The sequence below is a fragment of the Centruroides vittatus genome, unplaced genomic scaffold (assembly GCF_030686945.1).
Source record: "Centruroides vittatus isolate TY-2023 unplaced genomic scaffold, ASM3068694v2 contig_799, whole genome shotgun sequence".
Lineage (NCBI taxonomy): Eukaryota > Metazoa > Arthropoda > Arachnida > Scorpiones > Buthidae > Centruroides > Centruroides vittatus.
Window position 1 is genome coordinate 2,803,607 of NW_027122516.1, and position 13,183 is coordinate 2,816,789.

Here is a 13,183-nt window from a genome sequence, read left to right on the forward strand (position 1 = left end):
CCTGTACTTGGTTTATTCATTCTAAAATAATAGGGTTAAATATTAATAACATTTAAAACAATAATTAATAAACTAACACCTGCTTCTGTTTGCTGTATGAATAAATAAAAAAAAAACTAAAATTGAAAGTAAATACAAGTGCACAAACAAGGAGTAACAAGTGGATTGAAGCCAGGGGCTGTCACGTTACTGTCTGATACATGATTTTGCACCATTTTATGCGATTGCCATTTATATGTGCATGTGTTGCGACTACAATTAATTTAAAAGTTAACATTCATTTGCATTGTTCATCGGGATAAATACAAACAGTATGAGTACGTTGCACAGACAGTCTAGTAGTGCTAGCTAGGAATGTATCGAATTAAGATTTTTAAACATTAATTTAAGTGAAAGCAAATTATTCAACTTTAGCTTCGCGGGCTACTTTCAAAACCTTTGCAGTCAACTACGGCCTACGTGGTGGCCATCCCTGATATATATCATCAAAAACTATGCTGTGTGTGTAGTGAATGCAGTAGTTGAGAAAAATAAGATGTATTTGTGAAATTTTATTTATTAAAAGCTCTATAAATAATTCATTATTTGACTAATCAAACCCCCTTCAAAACCTCTTATAGAACCTTCTTAATAAATTTCCAGTATGTTATCATCTTTAGAATGACTAAACATTTTCAATCCTATGTTCGAAATGTTCCGATTCTAGAACAGTTGACCTGATGAAGATCCATGCAAAGGATATTTAAAAATAGAACATCATATAAATTTAAAAGCCAGAATCATCACATGTCCATTACAGCATTAACTTCGTGCTTCAATCCAGTGTTTAGAATAGGCATTTGTTTATATCTATGTTTTTCTAACCTAAAGATGACTTTTAAAATGGAAGAAAACACTTATTTTTGGTATATATTAATTTTTTTTGATGGTTTATTGGTGGTTATGTGTAGTAGTTGTTATTTATCTGTATTATGCCAGTAGTATTGTAGAGATTGGGAGAAGAATATGTTTGCTGCACACAAAGGATTTTTCATATTTTTTAAAACTTCTCTTAGTGAATTTAGACAAAAGAAAAACTGTTTGATGAGTTTGTAATTAAAATTTAAGATTGTCATGAACCAACAATTATGTTTCAAATTGCCTTTTAAACACAGATAGCCCATCGGCTATCCATAAAAAACTATGGTAATTGAAATTATTTATGTCTTATTGAAGTAACAAATTGATGGATGCATAAATTACTATAATGCTGATTCATAGAATCATGTGATATAAAGTGTAATTAATTAGATTAAGAGAAAATGTGAGAGTAAAAATTATTCATAAATTTTTTTTCTTTTTTTCAGGAAAGCATAATTTCAAAGAAACTAAAGTTTTTTATATCAATGGCTAGAACTTTATTTTTTTATGTATGTGCATCTTGATCTTTGATTATATATGAGTTGGTTTAAACGTGAGAGCCCACTTCGGGCAAGTTTCGGCCGTAAATCGTATACGCCCCCACAGCCGCCAGACGTGAAAACGTGTTTAGAAGCTTTCCAAAGACATTGGCAACAAGCATGGAGTGTTATGGAAAAAACATAGTAAGTGTTTATTAAAATTGTATTTTATTTTTTGTATTGTAATTATAATTTTGATAACTGTCACATTATCATCATTTGCAAGATATTTTTATTAAAAGAATAAACAGATTTAATATATATACTGTAGAAATACAGGTTCTTTTGCTCTCATGGAAGGAAAGAAAAGCTGATTGTATGATGTCAAGGGTAAAACTAAAGATGTAACTTGTAAACAGTACTGGAACAAGATGTCAACAAATTCATATAAAAACAGCTCTTTGCTTTCAAGCAATATTTAATGAGCAGAAACATTTTTGGCCTTATTAATAAGCTTTCATCAGTTTCCAAAGACAAAACCTAGAAATTGGAGTAGTTCTATTTATAAGATCGAAAATTTTTTCTCTCATTAAATATTGCCAGAAAGTGAAAAGGTGTTTTGGTGTGAATGTGTCACAAACTATAAAGATAAAAGATCTAGAATTTGAAAGTTTGACCGCATGGAAATGAATCTTGCACAATATACTGTACCAATAGTTCAAAAGATTATTACTGTGAGCAGATAAAAGCAAACACGAAAATACTTAGTAGTAAAGGGCTAGTAAAACAAAATCTGAGCAGTTATTCAAAATTGGGGGAGTCAAACTATTAGACAAGTTACCGGTACATGTAAACACCACTGTTAAACCTTTACTACCAGTAAGAAATGATACACAAACAAATGTTTTCGATCTTAATCAAGATCTTCCCTCAGGTTTTGGATCACTTGAGTTCCAATTATGGAATGCAATGATTCAAACTGTTTTAAATACAAATTATTTTAACCAGATTGGAATTAAGAACTAAGATTTAAACTGAAATGATAAATTAAATATACATATATAGACAGAAGTACATCCATAAGTGTAAATTGTTTGTTTGTGTATCATTTCTTATCAGAAGTAAAGGTTTAACAGTGGTGTTTATTGGGGGAATCATAAATATTTATTCAGAGTAGGTAAGTGTTTTTTGTGACTACATTTTTGTCATCGGACCTGTCATATTCAACACTTTCATTCTTCTACAACTACAATATGGTTAGTGTTAATAATGTCAGTTGATTTATGAATTTCATATGTCCTAACAGTTCAAACTTATGCCATTGATTGGCTTCATTCAAAAGTTTGTAAATGCATGCAGTAGTTCTTTTTGAATCATCAGAATGAAAGATGGAAAGTTTGTTTTAATATTAATAATAAACTATTTGTGTAAGTTTCAATTCATGATGTAGAAAAACTACAGATAGAACAACTTTTATTCTTCATAATTAAATATTCAGTAATTTTACCTAGAAGTAGGTGAAAATAGTTCTGGAGGCAAAGATTGGACGGAGGGATGGATAATTAACTGGCAATGCACCAAATATGAATAACTAAAGATTCATCTTGAACATTCTTATTAATTGCATGTGCAATTGATGACGATGATGATGATGAAGAAGAAGAAGAACAAGGAAAACCTAATTTTGAATGAATTATCAATTTAGCTACTTAGAATGTTTATTGAAAGTAAAAACAGTGAATATTATTTCAAATGACGATGCAAATGTGTTGCACTTTTGATTGAGAAAAATTAATTTATTTTTAAGCTCTTTTAATGTAAACAGTAACAAGCCTGATTTATTATTAATAGCCAAATTACATTTTTAAGCTACAATTGAGCTAAAGATTATATCCAAAACTCTGTAATTTAGCCTAATTCATCCATCTTTAAGCTACATTATGGAGTGTGTGTGTACGTATTATATGTATATACATACATACATACATACATACATACAAACAAACAATCCCACTAACCTGATTACTTTAATTAAAACCATATGATCTGCCAAATCATCAGGCTATAATAAGGCTAAGTTAATAATAAATATGAAGTAATTTTTCAAGGGCAGGGATGGCAAACCTTTTTGAGTCTGTGTGCCATACAATAAGCATACTTATCTTTAAAAATACTTGTGCGCGCCAAAGTTTTAGACTTTGAATAACAATATTTTTAAACAAGTAAAATGGCAAGGCCGTATTTGGGACAAGACTATGTCTTGGAGACTCGCTACTAAGCGGGATCACTTCGACGCTCACTGCAGGTCTCATTCTCACTTTCCAATCTTTGATATCGCTGGTTTTGAGCATGATTGTTCAAAAATCGCTGGCCTTGGCCACAGCCACGACCACGAGGTCGTTCACAATGCATTTTCGGTGAAATTAACCTATCCAATGTCGAAATTTCTCTCCTTTGTGTGTTGCTCCAGGTTGAATTTTTGTCAATACCTAATGAAAATTTTGTTTTTGAAAAAATAATTTTAGCTATTGTATCATCCAAAATTATTTTTTATTTTCCACAAACAAAATTTATATATATTAATAAATGTAAAAAAGAAATTATATTTCAGAAGTTAGTTTTAATATAAAATTATAATGACTAGCGCCGTCTACTTTCAAAAATGTTCCAATGCCGAAACAAGATATCTCGGGTCAACCGGTTAAGGTCAGCATGCTGCAACCAGGGATATGTTGAGAATAACACAGGACAGGTAAATGAGTTTTTCAAAGATTCATTTTTCAAAATTCAATTTTGCAACGTTCTCTCATTTCCAACTTCCCAACGAGCAATGCATGCTCAAATCTCTTACTAGTGCCTGTTTGTAGAAAGAGTTTTGCCATTTTGTATTTTATTTTGACTCTGTTCTCAGTCCCCTGAGTACCTACAAGTCTGGTTTTTTTTATGCACGCATGATTTGGGCACCTAATACTCTGTGCCAAATTGCAACTCCTGACATGTACTCCCTCATACCTCTAAGCTGGTAAGCCAGGATGGCATTGCAATTTTATAAACAAGACATAGTCTTGTCAATAAGTGAAATAAATATGCTTTAATTAGATGTAAAGAAGCTGAAAAAAGGATGATTGGGTGATAAACTGAAAGAACAATTGAAAAATACTGGTGGTATGATCTTTTATGTGCCAAATGATTTCTCCTGACATGTCACTTTTGGCATGAGTGCCACAGGTTCACCACCCCTAGTCTAGAGGTAGATGGTTAGGCTACCATCTTGTGGTAATTTTAACTTAACTTATTGGCTTAGCTTTATTATAGCTCAATAATTCATTATATCATTTGGTTTTAAATTATGGAGTTTCATATATAATTCATTAGCTTAATTATAGCCTAAATATTTAGTAGTTAAGATTAGTGGTTATTCAGATCTTTTAAATTTTGGATCATATGAACATGAATGTATGATACAATATAGAAAAATGGATAAAAATACACATTTTCACTTTGTGATAAATGAGTTTGTTAAGATGTTTGAGCAATGGAAAATGTAGATATATAATATATTTAATTACTATTATTAGCAGAAAATTATTATTTGTATTTAACATTAGATATAGATTGAATGAAAGCTTTAATTTTTATATTTTAAGTTGAAACATTTTTAATGTTAACTAAAATATAAATTTAAAACTGTTTTTATTTAGTGTAAATCCACAGTTTATCCCTCCAACTATTGATGATGTCACAAGTGTTATAAACCATTTTGACCAAATGGTTAATCTTCTACTCCAAGAAATTGTATCTATCCAACAGCCAAAAGGTCAAGAAGTTTTACTTTTAAATCATAATTGTATCACTTCAGGAGTGGAACAACCAATTGAAAGTCCTATACTCAAATTAGCACTTTCGGAAAAAATTTTAGATAAACTTTTCGCATGGTCAGTTCTCACAGGAGAATATATTGATATTATGAAGATAGAACAATTAAAACATTATGAGGTAATGTTAAGATTTGTTAAATCATTTACTAAACCTATTTTAAACTTGCATTGCATTTGTAATTTATATTTTTCTAATTTTCAGAGATTAGTTAGTCATTCACCTCAGAATTTATTCCATAAGCCTATTGTCCGTCCTCTGCTCAGTCTTCTTGCATCTTGTACAGATTGTTCTCCAGTAGAAGTAGAAAAACGACTGGTTTTATTATTAAATACATTGTGTGTTTGTCTCACAAAATATCCAGACTTGTTAAAAGTATTTTTTGATGCTAGTCCAGAACAGGGATCAGCAAGGTGAGAGTCTTGATAATCAAAATTTCTGTTTTTAATCCACTTGTGCATCTTTCTGCTATAATTGCTAAAACTATTTCAACATTGTTATTACTTTCTCAGATATGTCTGTTATGTAACAGAATAAATGAAATAATGCGGAACACTTACAACACATCAGCTTTAAAGCAGGGGTGGCAAAACTTTTTTGAAATCAAGACCGCACTCGGTCTAGTATATGACATCATTGGCATTTGCTGATTACATTCCCATTGTAATACAATACAAAATAATTAATACAAAAATTATTTTACATTGTATTGATTTTTCTTTTGCAGCAATTTTTAATTGTATATTTGATTTTTCCTGGAACACTTGAAGTGGCTTCACAGAGCACCTGTGTTCCACAGACCATGGATTAAGAACCATGGATTTAAGCCATCATTGTCAGGTTATGTTTGCTTTTCAAACTTTGAGCAACTCTCTGATCAAATGTTTTCTTTCTTTTGAAATTTGGAATGTCACATGCATTGAAACATTAACATTAAATATTGCTTACTTACCGGTCAGTTGTGGCAGTAGCACCCCTTATGCTGGATACATTTATTCATTCAGTCTGTTCTTATTACATTGATATCAATAATTTACTTTTCTGATGGAAATAATTTAATTAACATAAGATTTTATAAGTATTTACTCTGTTGTAATTAATTTTTTGCTGAATTTCAACCATCTATGTTATTAAATTAATAATAGAAATAAAATTTGTGAACAATTCAAAATGAATGTAAAATGAAAAATTTAAATTGCTAATAAAACTCTATATCAAAACATAAATCATTAATTTAAAATTGCTGTCATGAAAAAGTCACTGAACAATGAGAGAAATCTGAAAGTTATGAATTTATCAGACTTGGAAAAAATCTATGGGGAAAATTAAAAATCTTATTTAGTATTCAATTTCTAAATGTACGCAATAAATATGGCTGTGGTCTTTGGTTTAGTATCAGTAGAATCAAACACTGTGTATGTGTGTGTGTGTAATTTTAATGTACTGTATATTATAAATTTAACCATGTCTTTATATTTATATAATACCATGTCTTTAGATTTAAAAAAAATTATCATTTTTTTTTAAATCTAAAGACATGGTATTATATCAAAGTACATGTGAAAACTACATACTATGTGCTGTACATTGACAGAGCTATTGAGCTTTCAAATTCCTTCCAGAAAGAACAATATTATTTCCAAAATAAGATGCTTGATAGCTTTGTCAATGTATCTTATAGATAGCATTATGAATAATTATAACTTTGTAAATTAATTGTTTTAAATATCTTTTGTTTTCAGATTTTTGATTTTTTCACTTCTAATTCCTTTTGTCCATCGAGAAGGTGCCATTGGTCAGCAAGCTCGTGATGCCTTACTATTATGCATGGCATTGTCACGACGGAATGAAAGCATTGGAATGTATATTGCAGAACATTCAAATTTTTGTCCTGTAAGTATATATAGATATATAAATACAGAAAAATACAGGAACTCATAAACAGAAATTCAAAGCCTATTTAACAACTAGACACTGTTTGTTAATGTCCTAATACATATCACAAGAAACATTTAAATCTTGAACACTTTTTATTTTGGACTTTGGGATAACATTTTAAACTCCAAATAATTAAATAATCATGAATTTTCATATTGATATTTTCCACTATTAAATGGACTGTCATAATGTTTTAAGTATATATAAAATATCCCATTATATGCTCATTTTATAAAATAAGACAACAATAGCCAGTCATAACAGCATTTTGCTTATAACAGATCCAATAAGATATAATGAAGTATAAACATTTCTTGATCAAGAATGGTGACTAAGAAGACAAAATTCTGATTTTCTAATCTTGAAAAAAACAAAGAAATTGTTTAGTAATGTTCGTGTGGATACTTCAAATAATTAAAATGAATTATGATGTTTATTCTACTTTATATTGATATGTACTATGGTAAGAAAAACAAACTAAGTTTATATCAAATATAATAATTGAATTAATGGGCGATGGTATATATTTATATTTATAGATTTAAATTTTGTTGTTTAATATTCTTAAAGGAACATATGCTAGATCAAGTAAGGAAATTTAGAGAATATAATTCTTTTGAAGCAACAAAAAGTAATCAAGAACAACTGAACACTCAAAAACCTTGTTTTCAAAAAATAATAATAAATGGACTTTGCACCAAAGTTCCTAAAAGAATCAATATACCATATTTACTTGCATATAAGATGAGGTTTTTATTCATTTATCACAGCTTCCAATTCCTAGGTCGTCCTATACGTGTGAGCAAAAGATTCTTTGCGTTTTTGCAAATAATTTTGTGAACCATTTATTTGCATTTTTTACCAGATGCTTACCCTTTTGTATTTAAAAACATATGTATTTTATCTGGGTCATTTGAATTGTTCTTGTATATTGTCAGGAGTAAAGATGAATAGCAATAGGAAAAGGAAAGCTTTTGAATTGAAATTCCAAAATTACACGGGAGCCCAATATAAGTTTTATCCATTCTCACATGAAAACAAATAATTCGGAAATCAGAATTCATAGAAACTCATAAGTGTAATCAATGGAGAGTGGATTCAACTGTTAAGAATTGGCAAAAATAGGTTCCCGATTGTCCAGCTTTACATGAACAAATTATGTTGTCAGTTTTACAAGATTACAATTTTACTTGTGATTAAATGAAATAAAATTAGAATTGTATTAATAAATCTAATTTTCTTTATTTTGATCTTTAAAGTCACACCTCGTCCTATATGCTAGGTCGTCTTATATGCAAGTAAATACAGTATTATTAACTATATATTTGTCAATATTAGAATTTTGTAACATAACTATTAAGTAAATGTAAAATCTACAAAAATATGATTAGTGAAAGTTACATACTTAGTATTAACCCAGTTTAATAAATAAGAACTTTAAAAAATAATAATTTGTAACTATAGTAATTCTTAGTTATGTACAGTCCCGACCAAAATGATTGACTATCAGTCGATCGATTGCGCAGCTGTGGAAATTGATCACTTGTTACACCAGGACGTTCTATCTCTTAGCAAAGGCGTTTCAGGTGGACTGATCCGATTTGAGCCGTAATAGGGGTGAGGAAATCGAGCCGGAGGGACTTAAGCGTGCAGTCAAGCGCTCTGCAGGTTGACAAGACTAATCGCTCATCGCTTGCCTAAAACTGCGTGTGTAGCATAGGCCGTTTTTCTTTTAAAATTGTAAATTTGCCGCCACTGATCGTCAGAAATATGATTTTATCCGTTATCTTTATACTTTTCTTTCTGTATAATGTTTTATTTACGTTTATTTTCCTGTAATTTGAGACGATACAGCTTTAAAATAAACAGATCAGGTCTCAATTGCCAATAGATTATCTCAACTTTCACCGATTGTCGTCGGTTCCTTTGTAATCGGAGAGTAATAGGACCCTGTGTCAATTTTCACTGTTAAGTGTTAATTGTTTTTGCGGTAATCTGAGTAGAGGGGAGAAGTTACTTAATAAACCGCCAAGTGTTTTATTACTGTTTAAACAACTGCTCCCCAGTTGTTATTTTTAGTAATTGGAGAGGGGTAGATCGTGTTTCAAGGTCAGTGAAAGTTTATTACTTTCGCAACAGGGTGTCATCTGAGCTGCCACCCACTCCCCACTTAAATGACAACAACGTGCTAAGTGTTTTATTATTATATAAACAAAAACTCCTCTCCCTGTCAGAAGTGGGTCAAATGTCAAGGTTACTATTTAATAGTATTGAACAGAATGTTGTCCTTGATATTTAACTATCATTTTGTCAGAACTCTTTATTTTGAATACTTTTCTTATAATTTTCTTATAATATATTTGTCATTATATATATATAATAGACAAAGAAGAGATAAAAACAATTTTATAACCGAAACGGAAATAAATTATAAGAAAAGTATTCAAAATAAAGAGTTCTGACAAAATGATAGTTAAATATCAAGGACAACATTCTGTTCAATACTATTAAATAGTAACCTTGACATTTGACCCACTTCTGACAGGGAGAGGAGTTTTTGTTTATATAATAATAAAACACTTAGCACGTTGTTGTCATTTAAGTGGGGAGTGGGTGGCAGCTCAGATGACACCCTGTTGCGAAAGTAATAAACTTTCACTGACCTTGAAACACGATCTACCCCTCTCCAATTACTAAAAATAACAACTGGGGAGCAGTTGTTTAAACAGTAATAAAACACTTGGCGGTTTATTAAGTAACTTCTCCCCTCTACTCAGATTACCGCAAAAACAATTAACACTTAACAGTGAAAATTGACACAGGGTCCTATTACTCTCCGATTACAAAGGAACCGACGACAATCGGTGAAAGTTGAGATAATCTATTGGCAATTGAGACCTGATCTGTTTATTTTAAAGCTGTATCGTCTCAAATTACAGGAAAATAAACGTAAATAAAACATTATACAGAAAGAAAAGTATAAAGATAACGGATAAAATCATATTTCTGACGATCAGTGGCGGCAAATTTACAATTTTAAAAGAAAAACGGCCTATGCTACACACGCAGTTTTAGGCAAGCGATGAGCGATTAGTCTTGTCAACCTGCAGAGCGCTTGACTGCACGCTTAAGTCCCTCCGGCTCGATTTCCTCACCCCTATTACGGCTCAAATCGGATCAGTCCACCTGAAACGCCTTTGCTAAGAGATAGAACGTCCTGGTGTAACAAGTGATCAATTTCCACAGCTGCGCAATCGATCGACTGATAGTCAATCATTTTGGTCGGGACTGTACTTGTTGTACAGGAGGGTCTAATGATGTGTTCACTTGTTTATAATCGATCAGCGCCGCCGTAACTTATCCGTTACAATTCCCAGACACGCACCTGTTATCAAAGAGTTGACCGTTACGAGATTGACGGTTGCGATTTGCGCTGATCGATTATAAACAAGTGAACACATCATTAGACCCTCCTGTACATAGTACACAAATTCAAAGTAAGAACTCACAAGTTGAGATAAATTGGAGCTTATTTAGTCAACTTCACAATCATTTATTTTAAGCATGACTGATATTATGTATATTTTTATAAGATTTTATAAATAATAATGTTTCTTGCAAATTTTTACAATTATTTTTTTGTTATTAATGAATATCATTGTCATATTAAAAGTTATAATTTTGTTAATTTTTAGAATACAGTTTTCTTTCAGTAAATTCTATATGCAAATTAGCTATTAAAATGTGAAACATATCTCAACATTTCCCACTTTAATAGCTAATTTGGTATAACAAATTAACCTTTAAAATTTAAAATAATAGAAATATATTTAGTTATTTATATTAATGCATTACTTAATTATAAATAAAATTATTTTATTTCACTAAATTAATTTGATGAGGGTAATTGTTTTGTTCAAATTAAATGTTATTTATTGTATATTAATTAATTAATAATAAATAATTTAATTTGAAGATTCTTAGAGAACATTTATGAACTCCTAGGAAGTCTAGATCATTGTTTGGCTCTAAAGCCAGTATATGTACCATGTACCAGTATACCTGAATATGTGGATGAAGAAACTGACAGTTTTATCATTTGTTTGTTCAGATATACTAGTATATGTGTACCCAGCTTAAGATATGATGATTTAGTTTCCAGTAAAAATAAGTGTTGTGCTAGCAATCCAAGTCATATCTTCCCTTTAATATTACTTCTCTTTTGTTGCTAATTTTAATTTTTTTATATTAATTTGTCTATTTTCTTGTTTCATATAATCATTTTAACTATGATATTTTTATTTCAGGTCTTGGCCACTGGTTTAAGTGGATTATATTCAGTTTTACCAAGAAAACTTTCTGTGCTTTCTGAAGATTGGTATCGATTTACACCAGAAGATATACAAGAAATGACAGAACTTGCAATGTTTCTCAATTCATTAGAATTTTGTAATGCTGTGATTCAGGTAGATAAATAATTATAATATTTTGAAATAACTAAAAAGTACAGTTAATAAATTTAATCTTAAAATAGGAATTATTTAAGTAAAAATTTAGCCGAATAAAACCTAGTATTTAAAATTTCATCTTAAATTTGACTTCGGACTTCTGTTTAAACTAATAATTGTTAAGCATATTTCTAAATTTGCTATTTTTTTTAATGCAATCTCAAATAACATCCGAATAAAATTTATCTATTGTAATTTTTAAAGAGTAAAATTAACAAAAGAAATGGAAAAAACAAAGCATTACAGACAAGTATCTTAACAGTAATAATTTTAAGTTTCTTGTCCACTTTCAATAGTTTTAAACAAATATTTGTTTAGAAATTAAATTTATTTCTGATTACTTGAAAACTAAATCTTAAATACTATAGTAGAGATAACAGACTTATTACACTGCTACATAGCATTTGACATCATGTACCAGTTCAGATCCAAACTCGCCAGCATGCCCTGAGGCCATTGATCCTTCAAAAGACCATCAACGAGGGATCATGTGTAGACATTCAATATGACATTAGGACTTTTACTAGACTCTCTTCTTAAAAAGAAATATCAAAGACAAATTGTAATGACAGAAAATTACATAGAACATAGAAAATTTTATAAAAATTATTTTTATATTTTATTAAATGGGGAAAAGTGAGTCTTGGTGTGTAATTCATGCCCACACACGGTTGTCTCAACCCCTCAACAATCCTGAAAATCGCACACAGTCAGCAAACTTCACACTCCCTTCATTAGAAGCAATTATAAAATTTTTTTAATTTGGCAAACTGTATCAAAAATGACAGTTCTTTCACATAATAAGGTAGGGGTCTGACTTTGGTGCTTTTCCTGTATATTTTAACCTATCAGATGTTTAAATCCTTCTCCATTGCCTGTGATGCCATGCTGAATTTTTGTCAATGTTAAGCCTAACGAAAATTACATGTTTTTGAAAAGAATAATTGTGGCTATAGTATCATCTGAAATTATTATTTTTTATTTATCACAAACTTGTGATAAATAAATAAATAGATAAATTAATAAATGTAATAACCAAAAAAAAATTATATTTTGAAAGTTAGTTTTAATATAAAAATTATAACAACTAGCAACATCTAGTTTCAAAAACATTCCAATGTTGTAACGAGATATCTTGGGTCAACCAGTCGAGGTCAGAGGTCACGACCCTGAGATATGTCAGGAATAACACAGGATAGGTTAATAAATATAATAATCAATTCTTATCTTCAATATAGAAAATAGCATTGTAAAGTTTTAACTATAGCATAATTTATATCAAGAAATAAATGTTATAATTTGGATTAAAATCAAAGTAACAAATCAAATTGAATTTTACATTTATTTGATTTTATTATAAATTTATTTTTACAGGTATCCCATCCAATGGTTCAAGAACAACTCCTGGAATACTTATATCAAGGTTTTCTTCTCCCAGTTCTTGGTCCAGCACTTCATCAGGTTAAATTTTATTAATCTATA

The 13,183-nt window shown here is 29.9% G+C and overlaps 2 protein-coding genes across 2 annotated transcripts in view; both read left to right on the forward strand.

Annotated features, from left to right (window-relative positions):
• The window catches only part of Noa36 (zinc finger protein 330 homolog Noa36), a 192,143-nt gene that overhangs the window by 38,836 nt on the left and 140,124 nt on the right, over positions 1-13,183 (forward strand). The window lies entirely within an intron of this gene.
• LOC136981954 (FHF complex subunit HOOK-interacting protein 1B-like) overlaps positions 1-13,183 on the forward strand; it is a 70,193-nt gene that overhangs the window by 29,176 nt on the left and 27,834 nt on the right. Inside the window, 6 exon segments of the mRNA XM_067278382.1 lie at positions 1,347-1,583; positions 5,081-5,375; positions 5,460-5,668; positions 6,998-7,148; positions 11,501-11,659; positions 13,076-13,162. Coding sequence (XP_067134483.1) covers positions 1,438-1,583; positions 5,081-5,375; positions 5,460-5,668; positions 6,998-7,148; positions 11,501-11,659; positions 13,076-13,162 — 1,047 coding nt within the window. The 5' untranslated portion in view covers positions 1,347-1,437.